The sequence below is a fragment of the Equus przewalskii genome, chromosome 16 (genome assembly GCF_037783145.1).
Source record: "Equus przewalskii isolate Varuska chromosome 16, EquPr2, whole genome shotgun sequence".
Classification (NCBI taxonomy): domain Eukaryota; kingdom Metazoa; phylum Chordata; class Mammalia; order Perissodactyla; family Equidae; genus Equus; species Equus przewalskii.
Genome location: NC_091846.1, coordinates 15,032,101 through 15,059,351, shown reverse-complemented (window position 1 = coordinate 15,059,351; position 27,251 = coordinate 15,032,101). Strand labels below are relative to the sequence as shown.

General features: G+C 42.0%; 1 protein-coding gene and 1 long non-coding RNA gene across 7 annotated transcripts; both read right to left on the bottom strand.

Moving 5' to 3' along the window:
* Nucleotides 1–7,891: 7,891 nt before the first annotated feature.
* CCNA1 (cyclin A1) lies at nucleotides 7,892–19,082 on the bottom strand. Of its 6 annotated transcripts, none has more exons than XM_070578761.1 (9): nucleotides 18,428–19,082; nucleotides 17,435–17,623; nucleotides 13,132–13,378; nucleotides 12,822–12,946; nucleotides 12,160–12,383; nucleotides 10,561–10,765; nucleotides 9,487–9,600; nucleotides 8,457–8,590; nucleotides 7,892–8,154 (listed from the first exon to the last, which is right to left on the bottom strand). In XM_070578761.1, the coding sequence occupies exons 2-9, from the start codon at nucleotides 17,597–17,599 to the stop codon at nucleotides 8,103–8,105; spliced, it is 1,266 nt and encodes a 421-aa protein (XP_070434862.1). In that variant the 5' UTR covers nucleotides 17,600–17,623; nucleotides 18,428–19,082; the 3' UTR covers nucleotides 7,892–8,102. The 6 variants fall into 6 exon arrangements, with proteins under 6 accessions (XP_070434862.1, XP_070434861.1, XP_070434866.1 ...); XM_070578760.1 differs by having other exon boundaries at nucleotides 17,435–17,620; XM_070578765.1 differs by having other exon boundaries at nucleotides 17,435–17,620; nucleotides 18,227–18,434.
* A 543-nt stretch (nucleotides 19,083–19,625) lies between these two features.
* Nucleotides 19,626–25,583, bottom strand: LOC139076431 (uncharacterized). The gene is made up of 2 exons (XR_011528036.1): nucleotides 25,460–25,583; nucleotides 19,626–19,972 (listed from the first exon to the last, which is right to left on the bottom strand). It is a non-coding gene; the product is annotated as an uncharacterized lncRNA (long non-coding RNA).
* Nucleotides 25,584–27,251: the final 1,668 nt, after the last annotated feature.

Below are 27,251 nucleotides of genomic sequence, written 5' to 3'. Positions count from 1 at the left end.
CCTTTTGTTTCAAGACCCTAATTAAAGTTTTCCTTTATCTTTTAGTTTCTCATGTTATAATAAATGTAATAATTATGAAGAGAATGAACTTTGTACAATACATTGATACCATTACCTTCAATTGTGAGTTCTCCTTTAACATCATTTTATCCAAATGTACTTTGAAAATCTTTATACTTCCCAGCAATATCACTTTACAATTGATTAAACTGAGGGCTAGTGATTGTCTATAAAAAATGTAGTCCATTCATTCATTCATTCAACAAAATATGATCGAATGTCTAGCATGAAGCCAGATGCTAGGAGAAAGGGAAGAGATGTGTGCTCAGGAGGGACGAGAGACAGGTATTCCTCAGTTGTGGTGAGTTTCACTTGACCTGAGTCTTGGGGGGGTGGGGGGGGCCAAAGACTAGCTCTGAAGAATCATCTCAGAGGTAGCCAAGTGGTATAGGGAAGAGGGAGAGGTTTTTCCAAGAGAGATCAGTATGTGGGAGGGAATAAGAGAAGATGGGGAACAAGGGAATAAGAGAACAAGGCCCTTTTAGGGAACTACAAGTAACTTGGCAGGGTTAACTAAAGCAGAAACTGTTAGTCATGGTGGGCAGGGTCTGGCTAATGAGGCACGTGCACGCCCCCTATTTTATCCTGGTGGTGATGAGGCATTGAAGAGTTAGGAAAGAGAGATCATCAATTTCACTTCAGAATACTCTGGAAACTGGAAAAAGGAACCTGAAGAGCCATTAGGTGATTGATGCATATGAGAAATGACAAGGGGCTAAGCTAAGGCAGTGACAGCAGGAGTATGAGGACAGAGATGGATTCAGGCATCAGGAAAATAACCCCTATTATGTGTTGTTTCTATGAGAAATTCTAATTTGACGTTTCATCTCAACTTTAGGCACCTTTCCCAGCCCTTCTCTTGCCCTGAGTATCAGAACTGCCACATCAAATCGTCCATTCCAAACAGATATGTCAGTCTTCCCACTTCTCTGGCTCTTGCTTTTAGTGCTTGAGGGTGATAAAGAAATGACAAGCAATAGGATATATTGGAGTATGTGAGGAAGCCATTTGGTTTAAAACTAATTCGGCCTGATCTTGTTTTTCCAAAAGGGCCTGATGTGGCCTGTTGAGTATGCATTGTACAAATGCTTTCAATATCTACTATGTCCCAAAGACAAGAATGGCGCCCTTCAAGATAGGGATGTAACTTCCTCCCATATTGGTATTTCAAGGATAAGCATCTTTTCCTGGAAACTAAGGATTAATCACTGACCTGCTGTGCTCAGCTTGTGACCACCGACCTGCTGTGCCAGCTAAACATCTCATGACAATTGTAAAAGGTACATTCCTATCATATGTGATGTGTTCCAAGATGGTATATAACCACTCTGTGCACCCCACTTCTTTGGTGCCCTTCCTTCCTTGGTGCCTTCCTTCCAGTCCTCAGATCTGGCTCATAGAAAACTCAACCCAATTTTGACTTATAGATTGAGTACAGATTATTTGTGTCAACAAGGAGGAGGGAATGGGAGAAGAAATAAGGCTGAAATGAGATTCTATCTCATTATTTTAAAGGCCTAAATCCATATTGCCCCTTTCTGTGGTCCAGAATCATCTGAGATAGTGCTATTCTCAATACAGAATGCAGCTCACGATCAACCTTCAAACTTCCTGCCCAACCACCAAGTTTGAGACGTATAAAGTAAATTCTTATCAGCATTTACTTTTTGAAACATTACAAATTTTCCACAGAATTGGGCAGAATTTCAGATCATTGAATCTGGTGTTTCCCAAGAGGTGACACACATACCTGAAGGGGCACAGAAGTTTAAGTGACTCACATTCAGTAGTTATATATTTTAACGTGCATTAGAAAATATGTAACTAGTATGTCACATTCATTATTTCAGGACTATTGCTTCTCAGACGAGGCTAGGTTTAAAATGTCACTGTAGCATAAGACCTAAGGGTTGGTTTTTCTTTTTTATAATGCAAGTACCTGACTTAAGCTTTGATTGCAGAAGCAACCACATCAAAGAGAAATACACTTCAAAGATGGCTGTCTCCCATAAACACACTGCCAGCTACAGACTAGATGAAGAGCAGGCTGCCACCGACCCCAGGGCTCCTTTGTTTTAGAGATTTTTGTTAATTTCAGTAACTGACATTTGAGCTGCTTGGTTTTTTGTCTTCCTGGGCTTTAAATTCCTGCTCTTAAGTTTTCAATTCACCAAGAAAGAGTGAGCTCACAAAACCCTAGGGCCCCACCCTCCACCCCAATAAAAGCAGAACCTCAGGCCTGCATGCTGTCTCTCTCTCTCTGTACCTGTGACTTCACTATGTGGCCCCAGGTGTGTTGTGTAATTTCCAGGACCTGTATGTAATAAACCTTGTCTCTTTCAAAGTGTCCTGATGGTTATTGCTGAGGGTGTCTTGCAATCATAACAAAGAACCACAAGGGCCAGTCCAGCCACAACATTGATTATCCCTAGGCTGAGATTGGCATACAAAACAGTCATTTTAAAGGACACATCTAAATATGGCAGAAATCGTGACAATGGATACATAACTCAAAATAGACAAATACCGATCCAATCAAGTTCATCATTCATGATGAGATTGAAGTTCAGGACACTAAGTGAGATGCCCACTGGCAATGACTTAATGTTCATCCACACTGAATTCTCCTCTCCTCCCAGAGCTTATAGCTAACTTACATTTCCCAGCCCCTTACAGTAAGAATGGGTGTGCTGTCTCCAAGTTCTTTCACTTTCCTCACCTGCCAAGAACAAGAATCTAGTGGGGGACTCTTAGGCAAAGATGGTCATGTGGAAACAAAAGCTCCCTTTTCCTAATACACATTGGAGAGTGACATGAGAGACCAATCTTTAATGTGATGAACCACAGAGATTTGGGGGTGGTTAAAGCAATTAGCTTACCCAAATGCAACTGGCATCACTTAGTTAATAGCCAAGTTGGAATTAGGACTCTGGTCTCCCAAGGGTCTTTGTTAAGGATAAATTCCTGGGTGAAAAGAGAAAAGCAGCACTGGCCTTCCACTGTGTGTGTTTGCCTCTCAGTTTCAATTTCCTTGAAAGAAAGAGCAGCTGAAAGTCGCCAAAATTTCAGAAGGCAGATCTTAGATAACACTAGTTTGAAACCAGTCCTCTGAAGATTGAGATACTCAACTCCACAAGTTAGTATCTGGATGTAATTCTCTTTCATTGTAGACTAAACTGAGACAATCCTTTCCAGTAGGGGTGAGCTGAGTCAGACGAGCCCAAGTGGACCCCATTTCCTCCCCTTAGCACTTGATCCAGACATTTACCTGACTTCTCCTCTCCAACTCAGTTTGAGGCTGGGACAGCAGAGCAGGCTCCCTGATAGTACTTTCACTCTTGAGTCTGTAACTCCAGCATCAGCCGTTCACAGAAACATGGGGGTGCCTAAGATAAGTACCATCCCTGCAGCTGGCCGTTACAGAATCCAGGCTTCTCCTGCGGAATTTGAATGTGAGGACAAACGTGTCCTGACCTACTGCCTCCACCAGCTGAGTCAGGCTCAGTTGCCTTCTCAGTCTTCTGTACTGTGCAACTTGTCCATGCAATTAATAGGAATTCCATTTGGCATAGGGATAGGTGTGTGTACATGTAACAACCGCCACCCAACAGCAGACTCCCTCTGGGGCTGGGGCTTTCCATATGCTATTTCTCCCTTTGCTTACCGACCAGGGGGAAAAGTTGGTTTTGTCTCTGAATGTGATAGCCCATACACTGATGTAAAGATGAGATGTCAGCAACAGATACAGGTCCCTGCTCCCACAGTAACTCTAGATGATTCAGGGAAAGAGCAACCAATGTGAAGATGAAACCTGGGGGAGGTGGGAGAGCATTTAGGGTAAAAATTTAACATGACTATGAATCAGTCGAGAATACTTACGTATTTGCAGTATTGGCTAAATCTATATAACCAACCAACATTCCACTGTGTGTTTATTGCAATGTGGGACAGGCCTCTCCTTCACCAGTAATCTAGTCAATCAAGTTTATAGTTAGCAAACAAATTGATGCAAACAATAATATCTTGACTGATATAAGGAAACACACTGAGATGCTCAGCAGGAAATTCAGGGTGATGGGGAGGAGACAACTAAGGAGAAGCGAGCACGGTGTGAGCTGGCCTGGGTGAAGGCCTACGCTAGAAGGTGAACAGGACCATGAGCTCAAGTCAGTCAGCTTACCTGCCTCAGGAGACTTCATCTGCATGAAGGACATTCCATCCACAGCCCCTGCTTTGACTCATTTACTCATCTGTGTTACTCACTCTCTCCTTCCCATATCCCCTTTCCCTGATGCTTTTCCACCCGTGCCTCTCCATCATTATGACTCAGGCTAATTGAGCACTGACCATTCAGTTTTTTACGAACATCAAGTCCAGCTTTCACTAATGAAAGACATATTAGCAATAACTTTCTGCGTCAAGTACATTCATACACATCCTATGAGACTGAAGGGAAGTCTCCCCTGAGGTAAAAACCAGAACTGGGGGGGGGGGGGGGGACCTCAGGTTTTACACACTGGCCTCGCCCTGGGGCCAGGAGGCTAAATGAAGTCACAGCCACGAGCCCTGAGGAGAATGTCCCATCCCCTCAATCTGGACACATGGAACAGGAGCCCGACAGGAGCACAGGCAAGGGCAGTCTCAGTCAGTCAGTATGGGCTTCAACTCCAAAGTTTTACAGGTAACATAAGCCTAGATGTTTTAAATCTCTCGTGGTGAAAGCTTACTGGGACAACAGAACAACAGGACAGTTTGGGTACATTCAACCTCTTTCTTGGGCTTTAGCACCTGATAACAGGTAGGTAAATGCCATTTCTACTTCAACAAGGGCCCCGTGATTCATGGCTGTCAGAAAGGCCTGAATCTGTCTGAAGCCACAGGCCAAAGAGCCTACAGAGCAGACAGATGTGGCACTCCCAAACCCACAACCCTGTCCAGACCAATTTCCTTTACTGGCAAGCAAGTAATGCATAGAGGTTGGGTAGGGAGAAAGGTATGGAAAAATCAAGAGAACAGATAAATCATGGAATATTCATATACAATTATACAATAGTATAAATAACTAGGATTCATCTTACTCAACACACATGGTCTCAAAATACAATGTTGCCTATAATACATATCACTGAAGGATACGAAAGATAGTCAATAACCATTAAATTTAAAACAAACATTATTGTTTATGGACACATTCCTATGAAATTTAAAAATCTACAAGAATATCACCAAATTCAGGGAAGAAAAAGAATGGGATAAAGGAGGGACACATCTGCTATTCTCTCTTAAACTGGATGAGAGGTACACACGTGACAGTTACATTTCTTTTTTTTCTTTTTTTTGTGAGGAAGCTAACATCTGTTGCCAATCTTCCTCTTTTTGAATGAGGAAGATTGTCGCTGAGCTAACATCTGTGCCAATTTTCCTCCATTTTATGTGGGATGCTGCCACAGCATGGCTTGACGAGTGGTATTATGTCCGTGCCTAGGATCCGAACCTGTGAACCCCAGGCTGCCAAAGTGGAACACGTGAACTTAACCACTATGCCACTGGGCCAGCCTGAAAGTTACATTTCTATTTTTAAATACAGTCATGTAACACATAATGCCACTTTGGTCAACAACCACTGCCTATAGGACACTGGTCCCATAAGATTAGTACCATATGGCCTAGGTGTGTAGTAGACTATACCATCTAGGTTTGTGTAAGTACATTCTATCATCTTCGCACAACAGTGAAATCGCCTAACAACACATTTCTCAGAACAGGGATCCCCTTCATTAAACAATGCATGACTATATACGTATATATAAATAAATATGTTTATAGAACATGTTAAAATCAAGATGACTTAAATAAAAGGAAAAGTACACAACTGTATGAGTAATCTAAATATTTCAGGGACACAAAAAAGTAATAAGAAAAGGAAGTCAAAGTTGAGGAGCAATTCTTCGCAATCAGTGGGTGTGTGTGTTGAGGGGTGGGAATGGGGTGTGTGCAAATGGCTGGCAGCAAAGAGCAGAAGAGTTATTTGTTCCGACCTCTCTGTCCTGTCATGTGGTTTTGTGACCTAAACTCAAGGCTAAATTTTGTATTTAAAATTTGCAAAATAATTCATAATGAAGGACCTACTTCTACAAGGTCCCTTCTAGCTGAAGCAAAACATTTCAAAACAAGAATATTACTAGTGAAAGAAAATGTAATTGTGTCAGGGTCCAAACTGCCACAGTTGGAGACAGACACATTTCACAGGGAGGTAGTCAGCCAATGGAAGCAGCCAGAGAATGAGGGAGAGCTTCTCCGGTCAGGCCCCTCAAATCTTTAGGGAAAGGGACAAACACAGCACTTCTGCTACTAAAGTCTTAGCCAGAACTGCCCCTCCCCCCAGGGCAATTTTAGGGTGCATATACAGCATGTCTGTTCCATTGCCAAGTGCAAAAGGATAGTTGGAAGGTAAGCATGTGTGTGCAGCAAGCAGAAGCATACCCAATCATAAGATAGACTGTGAGATTACCAATTGCTGATCACATAACATAAAAACAGAAAATTCAGTGTTGATACAGATCCTCTATCTCCTTTGTGAAACTTACACAATAAATCACAAAATACTCAGGGAAATGTTGATTTCTTCAATGGAACCAGAAATGGAAACACTTTGGAAATGTATATCTGCAAGGGGGGTAAAAAGGCAATGCTAAAACCTTTTAAGAGCTTGTGGGTACTTTAAAATAAGTCTTCACAAAATACGTAAAATATGGCTGCATTTTATATTCATAATTTCATTAGAGCTTGAAACATAACATTTAGAGTTAATTTCACCTACTCTCATTTTACCAAAACATACCAGTAATCCTGTCTATGTAAAGTAACCTAGAAAACATGTGTTTCCTCTGTTTCTTGTCTCCACAGAGCCATCCGGGCCAAGCCCTGGGGCAGGCCCAGAAACAGAGGCACCCTCAGCACAAAAGGCTCACGTGCCTCTAGGGCCTACCAGTCCAGGGCTACCAACGCTGAGATTAACAAAATTCATACTCAATGCCCAACAACACCACCCTCCCTCAAGGCCAAGTCTACTCTTGATTTCTCTTCCAATCTTTAAAAGAAAGTTAAGTGTTTGGCTGATTTTTTTTTTTTCAGTTTTCCCCATCTTGTATACTATGAAAGGAGCCATATACGAATGTCTAGTGAAGAGAACTGCAGGATCACGAATAATTTAAAACTTCGAGCTAAAGCAGAGCTTAGTATGGCTATCTCCCAAGGGACAAACAGGAAGGGTTAGCTTACTTATTCTGAAGTCCCACTCTATGGTGAAATTTGCTTTTTCTACATCTCAGAGCATCTTCTAAGGCTAACACATATGCTTGATGGGTGACTAAATCAAAACTGAATATTGACATAATGGTATCTGTTTACAAAATGCACGTCATATCCCTGGATTAGAAGTAAATTTAAGATACCCCTCAGAGTTTCTTGATCACATTTAGTGCTCAATCCACTGTCTTTCCTCCCTAGGGTCCTACAGGGAAGCTAGAACAGATAGTGCTTGTTTACATCCCTTCACTAATAATCTGTCTAAGCTTGGAGTTCCTTCCCGTGCCTATTCATGGAGAGCTAGGTGAAGAGTAAAGAGATAGGAAGGAAAACGTCTCAGTGGCCATTTATCAAACATGAAAATCTCTGGATTCCTCACAATGGTTAATGCTAGTAGTGTGCCAGATTTATAAAACCAACTTAAAAGAATTCTTGAAATAGAGATGACATTTATAATACTCTCAACTAAAATTCCAGGCAAGTGTGTCAGCCATGCTAATCAGTAAAGGAGCCTAACACGTGGTCATAAGGCAAGTTGTTTATTCTTCAAAAAATGTTAGACTCTATTCTAAGCTACTAAAGTCTAAGAGAACCTAAATACCTTTACATTTTTAAAAAATATGTCATCTATATTGTAGCAACACTAGTTGACCCAACCTGCAGAAACCTATAAAAATTAAGACCAGTGCTGGTGACGTGGAAGTCCAGGTCTGAAAGCGCTTCAGTCCTGCAGCTTACTGTAGAGGAAGCACTGCAGGGGGTTCCAGGAGAGACACGTGCATGTACCTGGAACGAGACACAAACAAGTTCAGCGCGAGCCAAGGACTTCGCTTCTACGAAACCTTAGTCAGGCCACAGAAAGCTTTCTGGTAGTTTTAACAGAAAGGAAAGAAACTAGCTGACTGTATGCGCTACAAGCTGACAAATTATAAACCTAGGCCTCTCCAAACTGATTTTCTCGATTTAACATCCAACTTTACTATTCCAACCTAGCACCAGATTCATGATTTGTTCTACTTTTAATTCTGCTATTATGACAACCTATTAAAGCTTTAGTGAGCCTAGATAAGGGAATTTCAGGAACTTACTTCGAAGCCTTATACTTCTCCCGAATTGCTTGCTGAGGTCGATGGGTTATGTCAAGGCACGCTTTGTGTAGCTCACTCAGGCAAGGAACGATTTCACTTAATGAATAGCCTGTAAAGGCAGCAAGGGTTTCTGGCTAATCAAGACAAAAGAAAAAATTTCATCATATAACTCTTAAAAGATATCAGAAATCTAAAGATAAAACTGTGAAATAAAGGAAATTAGTTACTTAGTATGTATCTCAAAAGAAACGGTAATCCTCCTTCAGAGACTTTGGAAATAAAATACTAGGAAGAACAGCCAGAATTCTAAATTTGCTCATATTGTATATTTATAATGCTCAATTTGGGGGCAGGTTACTGTACCTCTTCTCTCATGAGCAGGATTTTTACTGGTTCCTGAAGAGCCTCTACTTGCCTGATTGCCCGATTTACATAGAATATGAAAGATTTTTAGCCAAATTCAGAAGAAGAAATAAGTATTCTACAAAATAAAAGTAGACACCCCAGTTCTTTTAGCAAAAAGAGAGCCTTCAGAACCACATCTAGGGGCCCATTTCCAATCTTGCCACCTTCTTGGGCCAAGAGGCAATGCTAATTGCCCTGTTCCCTTGAAAGCCTGACCCAATCTTCTGACCATCTTTAATTGGACCCAGATTTTTTACACAGAGGGAAAAAATCAATAACTTTTGCTTGAAGTGGTCAATGCTTATACTACAAGAGCCCTCCCTGCATGAGGGTGGGCACTGAGATTTCCAGGCCTACTTCTGTTGCACGAGCCTGCCAGTATCATCTCCCTGACTTCCTGCAATCTCTACTCCCGGGAGACTGGGACTCAAAGCCATGAGTCAAAGCCATGATGGCTGACCTGCAAGACTCAGCAGCATGTTCTAGTCTGTTGGCAAGACAACCAGTTTTTCACTAAACTAACTCTCCCTTATAAGAGGCCAGCCCATTCTAAGCCTTGAGAGTTACTGAACAGATTTTAGAGAGGCCTTGAATTTCATCCAGAAAGAAGTAGTCAGAATCTTACCCAGAAGTGCCTGTTCACAGTATAGTTTGCCAGGCAATAAGCTGCTGCAGCTATCAGTGAAGGAAGATATTTCAAGAATGGGTCAGCTTCAAGTAGACTCAGTTCCGCTACGTACTAAACATGAGAGAGAAACTCTCATTAGAATTACACATTCGACTAAGATTGTTACAAGTAAACCTAGAAATGTCAAGGGAACAAATTGTGTCTTATTTTGTTCAACCTGCATCTAGCGATGAGCACAGAAATAGATGTTCAAAATTATTCACTGGGCTAATAATTGCTATGCCTATCCATAACCAGAATAATTTACATTGTAATAAATTTCAATACACAAGTATTTGGCCTACCTGCACAGTAGATGTGATGGGTTCCTTATCTTATACCAGTAGTACAGGTTTATGCTGGTCAGGAAGGTAGCCTAGCTCTAGCCACTGGAGCAGGACTAGAGCCTTCAGCCAATGGCAAAAATATGACCATTTTAAAGCTATTAATTTATCAGGCAAATGCATGCAGTTCAGAGGCTAGAATGGTACCCATAAGAACTTATCAAATTAAAAGAAAGATATTGGGAAATTTATATAGACATTTTTATTACTCTTTGCATAGCACATAAATACCAGTTATACTAAATCATAGTGGTTGAAAGCCAAGTTTTCCAAACGAATACTTTGGTGCCTTCAACCAAAGTTCTATAACTCCAAATGACCAAATACTGCTTCATTACTTAATATGTCAAGATGAGATTACAAATCAAACTACATTTACTTTGTTCCCATTCTCTAAACCCATGAGTTATGGTTTGCGTGTGGCCTGTATTCAATAAGGGAACAGTTTCTGAGCTTAAATTTCTTTTAAGAGTTGGGTGATTAGACAACCCATGCCTGCCAAACGTGACCAATAGTAATGCCTCATAACCAGAAGTCGTGTTCTTAAATTTAGCTCCCTTCCATCACTAAAAAGTTTTTCTGGGCCCAAGACAAAGAACTGAAAAGGACAGAAGACTGGAAGGATGACCGGGGAAGGCTATTTTTTATCCTTCTTAGCACCGATGTTCCTGGAAATCACAGGGCATACCTTGGCCAGGTTCTCGGTTCTGACACACACTCCTTGCCTCCTCAAGTACTGAAGGAGAAACTGGTTGGTCGTTGGCACCGTCAAATCAAAAGCCAGGACTTTCAGGAGCAGGTGTTCCATTCTTAACAGCTGCCGCTTTGTGTAAGTATCATCAGTTATGTAGACAAACTCGTCTACTTCGGGGGGATATATTTCTTCATATTTCCTAGGAAAGGTAAAGAGTTTTGGGAAATAAAGCTGGAACCTGTGGCCCTCCTTCCTGTGCTATCACAACCAGGCCTCTCACACAGCCCCTGCAGACTTCTTTACTTTGTACCCGTATAGCCACTCAAATATTACTAAACGGTACTGCACCGTGAAAATATGAGAAGCTTGTTTCCAGAACAAGAACATGGCTATTACAAGGATATATTGTATTTATGGCTAGCATAGTAACAGAAATAATTTTCAACTGGGAATTTTAGGTTTTGGCCTCTGACACTCTGAAAGATTCTGAATGACAGACATTCAGATAAATTCCTCTTAATTCTATGGACTTCAAATCATCTTGTGGAAAAGAACGTTATGTTCAGCACAATGCTAGGAAAAAATTCCTTAGGTCTTCGATTTTTTTAAAGATCATGTTCAGCTTTCTCTAGTGAATTAATAAATGATACTATTTATCCAAGAGGAAGATAGTGATATAATTTCACTGTTATTAATTTTTGGCTTTTATTTCTACTTTCAGTAGGAAGAATTTTGGCAAGTTTTAGGCTTTAATAACTGGAATGTCTGAGACCGGAAGAATAGAAAGAAAACTACCACCCACCAACAGATCACTCAATTAGAGGCAGTTCAGCTACAGCCCAACTGTTTTTCCACACGATTAGGTATTGTTATGAATGACTGACAGTAAAAGGAACCAACTAAAATGGTTTACTCACTGTAAACAAATAAACTGTTATTATGGGTCATTTGCTAGATCATGAAGATGGCTTTTTTTTTTTTTTAAAGATTGGCCCTGAGCTAACATCTGTTGCCAATATACTTTTTTTTTCTTCTCCTCCTCAAATCTGCCCAGGACATAGTTGTGTATTCTAGTTGTGGTCCTTCTGGTTGTGCTCCTTCTGGTTGTGCTATGTAGGACACCACCTCAACATGGCTTGATGAGCAGTGCCATGTCCGCACCCAGGATCCAAACCAGCGAAACCCTGGGCCAACAAAGCGGAGTGCGTGAACTTAACCACTTGGCCACAGGGTTGGCCCCAAAGATGGCTTTTATATAACCAAAATCTCTTTAAATAGGACTTTTAGTTGTATTACAATATAGCCAAAAGATTACACTGCAAAATAGTTAAATTGGACCCTGAATTTGAGCTGATGGATGCCTTAGTCATGATATTGAACTTGTTGCTATAAATCTTAAACATCCGAATGGAAGCATGAACATGTGGTAAGATTCAGTTTCTCAGTAACTACTGTAACTATAATGATATTTTACCAAAGGAGGCATGAATAAGTTTTAATTATCAAGCATGGCATTTCTTCAATAAATGGGAAAGAAAATCAAGTGTTTTGACAAGCTGCCATTTCACATTATTTAAGCTAAAGAGCACTTACGAAGCCAGAAGAATAGCTGCTGTTCCCACAAGCTGCAGTTTCCCTCTCAGAACAGACATGCAGGAGAGAAACCTGTCCAGGAAGTTGACAGCCAGGTAGAGAGTCTCTGCTCGAAGCTTATATTCTTCTCCGACCTCCACCAGCCAGTCCACCAGAATTGTGCGCATGCCTTCCGTGATGTCCGGCTGTTTCCTCATGTAGTGCGCTTTGGGCCTGTATCTTATCTGTTGGGGGAAAGAGTTTGGATATTTAAATAGTTGCTATATCAGAAAGATCACTCCACAGCACAGTTGCTATTTTTTAAAAACCTCATGATCAAAGATCAGGAGGAAACTGATCAAGAGCCAAATAAATCTTTACCATGATATGGAAGAAAGTGTGAAATTCTGGTTCTGTAATGCAATTAGGTTATAAATAACTTAAAGGAGGGGAAAACGGCAATATGGGTTATTTCTGAGTGAAATAATATATAAACTCTTTGAGTCATAGATAAGTATTCCAAGTAATTACTACTCACCTCACAACTATTATTTTTCATGATACTCTTATGTTTAGACGTCATAAGAATGCCATTCACCAGTGCTTATGGCTGAGAGTTATAACTATCTCATTATTAAGTGCTTGGGGTGCTGAAAATTGAAGTAGAAGTTGGGAAAACTCACTTCAGCTTCTCTAAGGTACTGATGAATTTCTTCAGCATATTCAGTCACATTTATCACATCTGTACCAAAATCTGATGCATCTTCAGACTGGGAATGGAGAGATGAATCTACCAGCATGGGGGAAACTGCAGGGGGTCAACATTTTCAGTTAAGATATTTAATTTAAAAACTCATTTCATCCACTAACCCTCCATAGACAGTTGTGAAAATAGTCATTATTTCATGGTTTTCTCTTGCTAGTTACATGCTATCAAACACTGCAGGCGATTATGAATAAAGGGAACCATCAGCCGTAGGTGAGTCAGATTACCTGTGCTAAAATCCAGCAAGAAGTGAAGGTCTGACTTGAGTGTGCTGGTGTCTACTTCATACGCATCCTCAAATGCCATCCCCTCTCTTTCTGTACAGCTGTCTCTGTCACCCTGCTCAGGCTCATCCATGTAGATATCAAATCCTTGCTTGGCGGGCACATGGACCCCACAGTCAGAGAGCAGTTTCTTTCCAGTTGAAGGGAAGACATTTTCTGATCCAGAGAAACATCTGAGTGTTGTGATCCCCTAGAAAAGGGTTAAGTTTTTTGTTAGAGGCCACCCCAAAGACCATATAGGTGATGCAAACCTGGGTGACCCAAACCGGTAGGCTGGGAAGATGAGAGGAATCTTAAATTGAAGTATCTATGCCTACAACTGAATTTCAGAAAATAAAGCTCCCAAAGTAGGACCACTCCTTTATCTTTGTCTACATTTGACATTTGGGAAAAGAGCTACCTAAAATTTGTCGTCTGCCCCACATATTTATCAAACGGAACTCAAGATTCTAGAAAAAAGAAAAACTATAGCTCTCCATCAAAACGAAATAGGTACCACATGTGGGGAAATTTGTAAATTGCTTTTCATGCTTATAGCATTACAGGATTTTATTAGCACCCAGCAAAGTTCTTGACACATAGTTACTAAGGTCCTAGAGTCTTCTTCCTTAAATAGTTAACTTTTCATCAGCAGGCCTCTATATAGTTCCCACTTCATACCCAGTTGTTTAGAAATGTAATGATTTTAGAAATTCATACTACTAAATTCTCTTACAAGCCATAGAATCTTATTGCATGACATAATGCAGTTACCCTTGGGGAATCTAACTCAATCGCTCCTCCTTTTTCTTTATTCCTATAGCATTAACAATGGGAACAACCGTGTGTGCCCGCTTAGTGAACAAGCACATTAAGGTGAATCATATTGGATGGCCTGCTATCAGATGAACCTGGGCAGGTAGGCAAGCTCTCTAAATCTGAATTATATTTACACAAATGCTATGTCTAGCTACTGTATCAACATTTTACTGTCTATACTTAATCTTGGTATTTAGTGTCCAGGCTACTTCCAAGTTAGTATGTGTTTCCATAACTTTCTCCTCCATCTAGTTTATGTCTAGTCAGAAAAAAATTCTTTATCATAGTACTGGAAAAAAAAAATCACAGGGACTATACACGTCCAAAATCCCAAGTTATTATAAGCAGGTAACATGACTCCAAGTTACTACAAGTTTGACTTTTGCTACATAGATATCTGTACATGAGATGAGACATATATTCATTAAACAAATATTTTCCAAGCATCTACTACATGCTGGACACTGCTCTAGATACCCAGAATTTAGCAGTGAACAAAAGGCTCAGAAAGGACTGCCCTCATGGAATTTGTATTCTAGTTGGACTGAGAGGGGGAAGACAGACAAGAAGAGATATAGTTGGTCAGATGGTGTAAGTGCTTTGGAAAAGAGTAATACAGGGAAAGGAGAGTCATTGCCATTTTAAATAGTGTGGCCAGGGAAGGCCCCAATGAAGAGGAGAGAGTTGGTCAAAGATATGAACAAGGTAAGGAAGTAAGTCACACAGATAGAGGGGGCAAGAGTATTGTGGGCAGAGGGAACAGCACAGGGAAATGCCCTGATGTTGGAGTGTGTCTTAGAGATACAGCAAGGAGGTGATAGGGAAGAGTGAGAGAGGGGGCAGTGTAGGTCATAAAGTCAGAAAGAAAACAGAAGCCACATCATGGAGGCCTTACCATAGGCCATTTCAGTATTGCCTTCTATTCAGAGGTGGGCAGCCACTGGAGAGTTCTGAGCAAAGGACTGGTATGATCGGATTTATGTTTTAAAAGAATCATCCTGGCTGTGTATAGGTATAGAGAGTAAATAAGATGAGTGAAGATGACCAGTTACGAGACTTGCAAATTCCAGGTAAGACACAATAGGGGTTTGAACCAGTATAGTAACAGTAAAGGATGAGAAGTGAAGAGGTCCCAGACATTTTAAAAAGTAGAGCTGATAGTATTTTCTCAGCAAATAAGATGTAGAGTGGAGAAAAAGAAGAGTCAAGGATGACAAATGTTTTGGGACTGAATCACAGGAAGGATGGATACCCCGTTTACTGAGATGAGGGAGACGTTGGGAAGAGCAGGTTGAGGCCAGGGTTGGTGCTTGGCTTTCCACAAGTTTAATCCAAGTGAAGATGTCAGGTAAGCTGCTGAATATGAGCCTGCAATACAGCTGAGAAGTGCAGAGCAGAGATAAAAGTATGAGTCATCAACAGATAGATGGTATTTAATCCCAGGGGACTTGAAGAGATTGCTAAGGGAGTGACCAGATTCAGATCAAATACTATGCCCCGGGGCACTTTTAGAGATTGGATAAGGGAGAACCACGATGTGGAGGAGGAATGGCCAATGAGCCAGGTGGAAAACCAGGAGAAAGCGGTGTTCTCCAAGCTGAGTGAAAAATTATTTCAAGGAATACAGAATGATCAACTACATCAAATGCTGCTAATCAGAAAAGTAAGGAAAGGACTAAGAATTGAGTCAAAAAAGAACAAGAGAAGAACTAGAGACAGAAGAGTATTCACTCAACACTTACTTGCATGCTACCCTGGCCAGGCACTATTCTAAGCACAGGGAATACAACAGTGAACCTGACATCCCAAATTCTCATCCTGATGGAGTTTATGTTCTAGGGGGATAGACAAACTCTCAAGAAATGTTGCTATAAATGGGACAGTCACTGCAAAGAGCTTTGTAGTTGAAAGGTTTTTAAGATGGAAAAAATTACAATATATTTGTATATATATGGGTTTGACCCAGTAGGGAAAAGAAAACTAAAGAGAGAAAGAAGAGTTGCTGGAATGATATCTTTGAAGAAGCACTAGGGCGTAAGGTTACTGCACATGTTGGGGGTTCACGTTGCATAAGAGCAGGGACACATGAGTCATATAGCAGGACAGGGATGGCAGAGTATAGGGAACATGGGAGCACGTGGAAATTCTCTTCTGGTCTCAGGTTTTTAGGAAAAAGGACACAAAGTCATTAGTAGAGAGCAGGATCGAGGTGGAGGTTTTGGAGGATTAAAGAAAGAAGGGAAGGTGTGAAATAGATTTCTAAGAAGGTTGTAGAGGACAGAGCAGCGGAATACAGAGGTAGTGCCAGGCAACATAAACGCTTACGAATTTACAGTGAGCCCAGCTAGCATAGGCATAACTGACAATTCCTAAGAACCAGGTTTTAGACCTGGTATAAAGTTTAAAGAAGTAAACATTGCTAAGCAAATTAAGTTTGTTAAAACCACTTTCACTCAATTTTTTCCAAAGCTTTGAACACATCACTTTGGGTATTTTCCCCACACTAATCAGAGGCCACCGGAAGGGAGATGACTGGAATGGTCAGGTCAGGTCAGTAGATGAGGGGCTTCTATTCTGGCCTCCACCCTAACTCTTTGTGGGTTTTTTTGTTCTTGGGTTTTCTAGGGTTTTTGTTTTTTGTTTTTTTTTTTTTTGCCTTTCTTAAACCTCTTAAATTTTCTCACCTAAAACATGGGAAGGATGCCCAGCCTACCTACTTCACTTGGACTATTGCTGATGTCATTCCACTACAGATGTAGTGGCTTAAAGCCTTAATGAGGCTTAAAGCATCATTATAAGGAGCTTATCTAATATCAGACTTGAGAAGCTTTTTTCTATCTCAAAATTCATTCTTAAGGATCCAAACCCCTCATTTGCATTTAAGAGTCTCAATTTGTTTTCAATCTGTGAAGGGAGGTACCTATGATCCGAGGGCCCATTATCTATTTGCCTAACTGCCCTTTGTGAATACTTCAGAGAGACGTCTGCTCTCAAAGCATACTTTTTGAAATAATCTGGTCTAGTCTGATCCAATCCCCATTCTAACCCTATCTCCAACGAACAGAGTAAAGGTTATCCAGGATGGCTTCAGGCACAGCCTAGATCAGTCTGAACACTGCTCTGACCTGAAGGAACCCCAGCTCCATAGTTTATTTGAGGGCATTCACACTTCCTTGTAGCCCGGCACTTAAATGACTATACATATACTTAATCCGAATAGTCCCTAGACCTATTTCCTTGATTTTGGAAAAATAACAAAATTATTCACTATTTCTAGCTGGAAAAGGGACCCAACAAGATGATTATAAAAAATTCAGTGTCCCCACAGTCCAGATTCCAGGGTTGGAATACTCAAGGGAAGTTTGTAGGTAAAATTGCAAGAGAAACTCACTTCCCACCATGACAGGAAAGCCTATCTGCAGCTTTCCCGGTGCTTCTCAGTCATTACCTGGCCACAGGTCCTCCTGTACTGCCCATTCTCAGTCAGCACCCCTAGCACTGTTCTTTGGGGGGGATCCTGGCCGAGGTGGGCTCTGGTTATCATCTGACAGGCATCAGGACCTCGGGACACTGGAGGCAAGATCACCCCGCTCTTGGAGCTGCTGCAATGCATAGCCTCAGTCGCCACAGGCTGCTGCTATGGGGAAGGAGAAACAGACAAGCCGGTTAGTCAACCTCTTCCGCCAGGGGCTCCAAGGATGCAGCGAATCTCGAGGAGGGACAGCACTCAGACATATGATCTTCCGTGCAATTGAAGTAGGGCTGAAAGGGCATGAGCCACAGGGCGCAAGCAATCAAAGCAGCTTTGAACCAAAAGTGTGATTTGAATCTCTCCAGGCTTTCTTCCAAGACCTAGGTGACGGCTGGAATGAGAGAGACATCCTGACAAACCTCCAAACCGGGATTCTAAACCCCACGTTAACTAGAGCCGAAACCCACAAGCCCGATTCTTCCCCGGCTGCGACGCTTATCCCCCGCCCCTCTTGCAAACAAAAGACCCAGGATACATCTCTGCGGGAAAGTGCGTCCCCTTCCCAAGTGACAAACAGGATGCTCCTCCGCGGCCCTCCTTCCACCAGACGGAAGGCCCCAAAACCTGCTTGGAACTCACATCGGGCCTCGCTCCTCTCAGCCTTATAGCTTTACATATGTTTCGAACAATCAGCAAGGGCACACGAGGATTGGGAATGGGGGCTGCCCGAGGGGGCGGGGCGGGGGAGGGGCGGGGGTGGGAGGGTACCCAGGTGTTAATAGATTCCAGCGGGAGCGCTGGGCTCCCAGCGGCTGCGGCCCTGGCGCTCAGGGCTAATTACTTTCAACCCCCCTGCGTCTGTTGAATCGGCCAATCAGCGGCGCCCCCGGGCCCCGCGGGGGTCGCTTCCATGCCAACCGCAGCGGGCGTGCGCGCCTCCGGGCTGCATCGCCATGGCGACCTCCTCACCTGACACGCCAAGGGCAGACGCGCCGCGACCCCTGGGCGTTCAGGGCCGGGCGGGGCCAACGGGCGGCTGCCCCCGGGTCGTCCTGCGCGGTCTTGCCCCGGCGTTCCCGGGTGGGCGGCCGCGGTCGGTACACGTGTCCCTCCTCGCCGGCGCCCCCGGCCTGAGAGGGAGGAAGACGGCCCACCCCGCGATGGCCGGGGCTTCGGAAGGGACTGTTTCCGTGAACCCCTTCTCCAACAGCCGCTAACTCCTCCCGCTAACGTCTTTTCCGCGGCCCGCTCCTGAGAACCTTGGCTCGGGAGAGCGACGCGGGGCCCTCGGGGCTGCGCAGGCCGCGGTGCACGACCGCGCCCGCCCGAGGGCGCCTCGCTCCCCCGCCCCAGCTCACACGCCTGCACAGCCTCCTAGAGAGAGGCCAAGAAGTAGGAGTTGGCCGGGGCCTCCTAATCCATGGTGGCAGCGTGCCTCCGGTCATTTTGAGTCCTTGCGCACCAGAGGCCGCGCCAGGCCAGCCAGGGTTGCCGTGCATGTGGCCGGACAGGGCGGGAGAGGAGATCTGGGGTTTTAGGGTCGCACGTGGTGCTCGCAGTCCCCACAAGAGGTTTTCCCCGACGGGTTCCGGCAGCCACGGTGTGCAGGGGGTCCAGGAACGCTGAGATAATGGCTCAGGAAGAGGAAGGAACGCGGGTGGCAGCGATGGGACCTGGGATGTTGAGGGGGACAGTGGCGAGGCCCAGAACCGGGGGCTGGGCAGGCGGCCTGGCCACATGGGGAGGGAAATCCTTGTATCCGGGGGTCCATGGCCAGGTAGGGAGGAAGCAGGGAGTCACATAGAGGGGTGGAAGTGAGTGTCGGGGGAAGGGGCCCTGGCCACGCAGGAAAGGAGGAGAGGGTCCTTGACAGCAGGGAGTCCTGGCACCTCCAGAGGTGACAGGTGACTGGCAACTGGCATGCCAGGTAAAAGAATCTTTAATTTTATTATTTTTTTAAAAGTGTGTGTGCATACACACACATTGCATATATAATATTACTGCTTTTTTTTCAATACACATCCTTCAATCTCTAAAGCAGACCCCAAAGACCATTCAAATGGCCACTTTAAGAAATGGTTAGGTATCCCCGCCTTCTTTATTTTGAATGGAAATGACTTAATCTAACTGCCACCCCCCAAAAGAATCCCTTACATGTTCCTAGTAATGTTTTCACCCAGCGAGCTGAGTATGCATTATTTTAATGAGAAAATCGAAGCGTTCTACAGAAAGTGGTGATGAAAGCGTTTGACCGAGTCAGATGTTAAGCGTCAGATGGGAAGCACCTTGGAAATTAGTGCTGGATGCAGGAGGAGCACAAAAACTGGAAATTAGTTTCTATACGTTTATCACCGACTTTGCATACGTTGGGAGGCAGCAATCCCCTTGCATCCCGGAATTCTTATGCCTTTGAATATGGAGGCAACACAGGAGCTCTGGTAACATCTTGGTTGTGGTAACAGATGAGTCAGAGGCAGGCAGGGACCAGATGCTCCGCTGTTCAAGTGCCTCTACCTGGTGGAGGAAAAGAGCTTCTCTGTCCTCTCGCCTCGAGCCGCCTTTGGAAGTCTCCCTGGAAGCTCCGCCCCCCCCCCCCCGCCCCCCACCCCACCCCACTCCCGGCGACACTGTTGTGATTTCTGGGGACGCTGACAGCTTCAGCGGTGAACTCTGTCAGGGATTCAGGAGCAAGTCCTGCCAAGAGCCCGGGTTTCCTTGGCGGGGACAAGATTACCCTGCACTCATGTGACCTGGCCCCTCTGTAGGTCCCTTTTGATCTGGGTTCCTCGACAAAAATGACTGAAAACTTCACACCCTGTCTTTCCTCCAAAACAAAGGAGGCAGCGCAATGTTTGTTCCTGGAGCCTGTCGTTTTGATCTTCTTTTCTGAGATTGAAACTCAAACTGAGAAAGGGTAGCGCTAGGCTTCTGAGGAAGCAGCTGTTGGTCGCTGGGTGTTCCCGACTCAAATCTGGTCACGAGTAAGGTGTCCAGCGTCTCTCAGCTGTCTTTAGTCTGAACATTGCCTTTGAAAAAGAAAATAACTCTCAACCAGATGAGACCCTCGGATTATTTCATACGCCTTTTCCCATACCTCCTCTCATGTGAATAGCTGTGGCCTAATCCAGATTTAATAGCTATGAAATATTATCAGAACATGTTACCATCTTTCTTCTCTCTCCATCCACTTTGTTAAATTTGGCAAAGGGAAGTGATACGTGGCTTATGACTTTATTGTGCTGACTTAGAATTCAGTATTAAATCATTGTAGTCCTCTGGTCAGATGTTAAATTGGAGAGTAATTCAGATGAACTGATATTTCTGTATATTTTTATATTGTGCACGTATACATTCAGATGTTTGTATAAGGTGTGCAGTACTTATATGGCTTTCTTGACTTTTACAAAAAATTTTCACTAAATATTTGTTTGAATGAATAATGATTTATGGCATAAAAACAAACTCAACTGATAAATAGGTGCACAATTTTTGTTAAAAATTTAAATGAAAAACTTGGCCTTGTAATTAAGAAAAATAGGAGCAGAGACAATAGAAAACACTTTCCCACAAATTATGCAGTTTTAGTGAGATGCATAATTATAATTTTGCTATTATAATAAAGTCAGGGTTAGAACTCTAAGGAGATTTTAAATGTCTGCATGTTTTATATAAACTATTCTGTAATTATATTGAGAAGTGAACAATATATTTACTTATAAATACATCTTTAATGTCTAAAATATTTGGTGTAACTGCCATAGAAATATAACACTTTCTTAGCTTAAAAAATTACTTGGTCAGGGGGCCGGCCCAGTGGCGCAGTGGTTAAGTGCGCAGGTTCCACTTGGGCGGCCCAGGGTTCACTGGTTTGGATCCCAGGTGCAGACATGGCACCACGTGGCAAGCCATGCTGTGGTAGGCATCCCACATATAAAGTAGAGGAAGATGCGCACGGATGTTAGCTCAGGGCCAGTCTTCCTCAGAAAAAGAGGAGGATTGGCAGATGTTAGCTCAGGGCTAATCTTCCTGACCAAATTACTTGGTCAGCACTTCTGCCTGATACTCAGTGCTCAGCTAGTTTTGACATTAGAATTAATTTCCGTAATAGGATGACAGCTGAATTCTTTACTAGAGATTTTTAAAACCCAACAGTCCTATTAAAATCGACTCCTCCCCCCTCCAAATTACAGTTCAAAGACAACCTTTTCTGTTTGCCAGCAATAACCTGGCATTTCAGAAGCTCTTATTACTTCTATTACATTTGCTTATTGTAGCTAGTAATTAACCTCCTGTTCAAACATTTCGGTTTTCATTAATTTGTATGAAATCAGGTTGATTTTCAGCATAGGGCTGAAAAAGAGATGAAAAACTAGAAGAGTCAATTGTTTTTAAGGACAGAGGTCCATTTAGGGACGTGTTTTACCTGTTCATGGACTTGCCTCTGCGATTCCCAAGTATACGCTTAATTTCAGAACATAGCTATATGGTAAGATGAGGGACAGATGTTGAGGGTGGAGGGCAATTTGTGATGTTTTAGCCCACAGCCCCTTCTTAAAGGGAAGATGATGAATGAATCAAGTAAGTCCAATCTGAGAAGTAGCCAACAGTTTACTGCCTCAGGAAGCATATATCCTCAGGTAGTCCAAAGTGGATCCGTGAGTACATAACAGGTGAAGGAAGTTTTTGTGAAAATTTGTAAAGTTCTTGGAAGCAACCTGGGTGTCCATCAAGGGACAAATGGATAAAGAAGATGTATATGTACACAATAGAATACTACTCAGCCATAAGAAATTATGAAATCTGGCCATCTGTGACAACATGGATAGACCTTGAGGGTATTATGCTGAGTGAAATAAGTGAGAGGGAGAAAGTCAAATACCATAGGATGTCACTCATAAGTAGAAGATAAAATCAATGACAAACAAACACATAGCAACAGAGATTGGATTGGTGGTTACCGGAGAGAAGTAGGGAGGGGGGAGGGTGAAAGGGGTGATCAGGCACGTGTGTGGTGATGGATTGTAATCAGTCTTTGCTGAACATGATGTAATTACACAGAATTTGAAATATATTATGATGTACACCTGAAAGTTATATAATGTTATGACTCAATGTTACTACAATAAAAACTAATAATAAAAAAATTCAAAAATTTTAAAAAAGGATATTGTGGGTCAGCCAATGTACCTCTAAAAAAAAAAAATTTCTTCTTTATACCTTTTCTTGTTTTCTAACTTCCTTCTAAATTAAAAATACTTTTAAGCTTCTGACAAATTATTTTAATTTATATATAACTAATTTTATATATAATTAAGCTATATGACATTTATTCTTTTTTCTTCATAACGAAAATCATCTTTATAATAAATAAGTTCAACTAGAGAAAAGAAATTTGTAAAGTCACTTCCTCTAAGTGAAAATAGTTTGAATACATACATGAGAGTAGCGAAAGCCTAGTATTCATTCACCTGTGTTACAAATATGTTTTTGAGCATCCATCCTATACTAGGCAGTAGCCGGCTATGGGGCAACAATTGAAAATAATCCTTGCCTTCAAGGAGCTTTTTGTTCCAGGCAAGGAGAGGGTAAATGGATAGTTGTGGTGCAGCATAATTAGTGTTTATTTCACCATGAAGGACACAGATGTATAAACAGGGAGCAGTTGGAGCTTAGAGAAAAGGAATGATACGTGTTGCCGTGGAGATTTGGAAGCAGTATCCAGATCTGATAATAAAGATGATTAGAGTAAAAAAAAATTGACAAGGCAGATGGTATAGTCTACATATATCCTAGAAAGAGAGAGCCCAAAGAACAAGAATTCTCAGCTGTGTTTATCCAGTACCTTCCAAGGGAGAGCAATAAACTGTGATGTCCAAAATAACCCTCAAGACTGTCTCTCGTGGATCTGGGACAGACTCCACAGCAGCTATCTCATGAAGAAGTCAACCTCCCAGGAAGTTGGGTGAGAAGAAGAAGGTTCTGGTGACTTTAGTTACCATGACCCAGTCCCTAATAATGTGCTCAACTAGAGATGCACTATTAAAAATAGACCCCTGTGACTACACAGTTGAGGCCTCGGCCAGTAGCCTCCCCAAGATTCTGCACCAAGAACCAAACTGGGGCTGATGAAGCAGAGGCGCTGAACTTAACCACGAGGCCATGAGGCTGGCCCACAAACATAGAACTTTTTCTTATAGCAACAGTGACTCATAAAGTTGTCTGCATGTATATGCGTTCTTTTTAGGCATTTAATATATTTTCTGACTAAATGAGGCAGCTTAGGGGTTTGTCTATATTCCCAGAATTGTTTCTTATCATTAATGAACCTTTTGCCTAGTCGATGGTCCATCTGAAGTGCATTGTGTTCTGGATGTGAAGAGCACAGCACATTTTCATTGTTGTGAGAGACATAGAGGTTACATAAACGAGTAAGAAAGAGTCTTACTCAAAGTTCAATCTTATAGAGGAAGAAAACAAATACACAAATGACCAGTCACAAGGTAGAATAAGGCTGTTGTCTAAGTCCAGAGAAAGTTCTAGCTAAAATGCAGGTACATTTTCAGTTAATTAATGAAATCAGGAAAGGTTTCTTGAAGATGGTGGGTTTTTTAGCCTTAAAATTTGGATCCGGTTTTGATAGGCAGGGCTTGAGGACTATTTTAGGAAAAGAATATTGCTTAAACAAAGACACTGTGAATGAAATTGCAAACATGTTCTAGGGAATGCTGGTGTTCTATGCCACTGGAGGTTATACTACAGGATGCAGGTTGGTAATGGTGGACAATCAGGAACATTGGGATAACGTGGTGTAGGGTCTTGAATGCCAGAGTAAGGAGTTTGCTGTCGGGCTTTTGAACAGAGGAATGACAACGTTAGAATTATGTTTATAGAAAAACAATATGAGAGCAATGAATGGTCCAAGATTTGGGAGTAGGAAGTGTGTTAGGAAACAATTGCTAGAGGAAATGAAGACATGAACAAGGAGCGTGCCATGGGCAGAGAAAGGAAAAGAGGCTCCATAAAATCATCATGACCATGGAATCTAACATGACTTAGCAGATGATTATATGTTGGGTTTGAAAGAGAAGATGGAGGCAAACATAATTTTGCGATTTCTAGGTCAGGTTGATAGGGGAATAGTAGGGTTGACAGAAGTAGAAATGCTAGATTAGCTGGATTCAGAGGAAAAAGGAAGTGAAGAATGAGTTTAATTCTGGACATCGTAATGATAGAAGTGTTTTCTAGTAAATGTCCAGGACCAGCAACTTTTCCCTTCACCTCCATCCCTGTCTATGTATGAATTATGATAATATTGAATTATACTTGTTTTCAAGGGTTAATGATGGGTTTAGAGGTAAAGGTAGATTGTAACACATATTTCGAGTGTTTTCCTAGTATCCCCATTTATAAAATAATTAACAGGAAGATGATTTTTTCAGAAAAACCCATGAAGAATAATAGACCAACAGCTTCCTATCTGCTGTTTCAAGGTCACACTCTTCCATTCAGGGCGCCCTCTTCCAGGATGATAAGCCCCTTGAAATCAGGGACTGCATCTTCTTCAACTTTGTAAGATCATTTCCTGGCACAGTGCCTAGAACATAGTAGGCACTTAATAAATGTTTGTTGATTAAATGACTGAATAATAAGATGTAATTTACACTTGTTCCATCCATGAGCCAAAGATGACCCCTGTCTATTGGCCCTATATTGTTTACTTCTTCATAGCAGGCCAGGACCATTAGCTCAAAAGCCCACAGGCACCAAACTCAAATTCTGGCACATCCAGTTGTTTCAAAGATAGCCCAAATAATTATAATTTTTAGTCATGTAGAGCCTACCTGCTTTGCATATCCCATGAAATTGCACCCAACATCTGTTAGCCTTAGATAAACAAACCCTGGGACTATGAAAGCCCCCAAGTCACTGTGCCCTTCAGAGCTCTCTGACCCAGAAACTCCCCATCATGCTGGAGTGACATCACCCGGACGTGGAACCTACCCTCTCTGACTCCTCTATTCCCCAGGAGGCCCCTCACTTTCTTCCTCTTTTGGCTGGTGGCCCCACGCTATTGTCTCTGGAAGGTCTCATGGTTGTGGGGTACTTCCCGTCCACGCCGCCCCACGCAAACTTCTCAACGCACCACCGAATAAAGCTCATTGTGTGCTACCGCCACCTTGTGGGCATATCTTTTCCCCGATCAGCTCCCAAATTCCTGAACTCACTGCAGTACTGTGTGTACAAGAGGAAACACTGATTTCTTAAAACTGCTCTCTCAAGCCTCTGTGTGTTTTTTCCTTCCTTGCTTTTTAGTAACTTAAGATTTGGGCACTCGCTGAAAAAATTCTGAGACCTGGAAAGCTAGGAGAGTGCCTGGAGGCCGTTTCGTTACACCCTGTCCTATATAGGTGAGAACACTTGGGTTCAGACATCTCTGTCTTTCAAAATTCAATTCCTGAAAGTGAAGTTTCAAAAATAAATTAATACCCATAAATTCTAATTCCAGGATTTATACCAAGAAAGTGATCATAAATAGCTTCAAAGGTAGCAGTAGTCCGAATAAATATCATGCAGCCATGTAAAATAATGTAGATTTTAAAAACAACAAACAGAAATGTTCCTAATATATTTTATGAGATACAGTAAAAGTTTTGTATGTTGCATTTTTGTTTAAAGTTTCTAAGGGCTTGGAAAAAGCACCAACAATAAATACCAAATATTAAGTAGTTATTTGTGCATCATAGGATTAGCTGATTACAGTTGAATTCATTTGGCTTATCTGTCGTTTCTAAATTTCCTATAATGGGCAATATTAATTGCCTGATAAGAAAAAAATCATTACTAAAAAAGTAAATTATCATGGCACGTTATAGGATCAGACCAACAGCGCTGTCCAATAGAGTTTTCTGCAATGGTGGAAATGTTCTATATCTTCACTGTCCAATACAGTAATGAATGGCTAGATGTAGCTTTTGAGTATTTGAAATGTAGCCAGTGCAAGTGCAGAACTGAATTTTTAATTCAATTTAATTTATGTAGTCACAGGTAGCTAGCAGCCACCATGTTAGTCAGCACAGGAGAGAATATTTGGCCGTTAAGAGAAGTCATACACATTAAGAGACATGGATAGTCTAATTCTACTGTGTAAGTCAATGTAAATGTTTATCTTGATTGCTTCCTCCTTAGTTACTCTTATACCATAATTTGGGATAAAATGCACCAATAAATAATGATACGAAACCATCTATTCAGTGTAGGTTCTTTGAGAAACATTGACTTCCCCATGCAATTCATAGAGAAGATCCATTTGTAAATGAACAGATTTTACCCAGAAATTACATTTTCCTCATTAAAATGAAATGCTCATCCTTTCCCCTGGTCAAGTAATAGTCCAGAGATAGAACCAGAACAACTGAAGAATCAAGTTGGATTCTGTTAACCTTGTGAACTAATCAAATTTTCACCATTTAGTTTTATAAGTATAATTATTCACTTAGGTTTGCTGAATGCTGGACTTTTATAATAGTTAATGTAAATTGCAGCTTAAGCTTCATTTTTGTTACTAAAGTTGTATGTTGAATTTTGTGACCAAATTCATACTCTCCTTCCCTAATTTAAGAGCTCACCTCTCAGGTTGATACCAGTGTTTGTGAAATCTTCATCTCTCTACCTATACTTCATCAACACCCAAGACCTGTCCTTATTTGGGATCTATTCTTTTGTTTCTTGCTTCCTGACTGAGGAGACATTTTATCTGCGGGAATGAACTTCTGCTTTCCAGAAAACAAGTAGT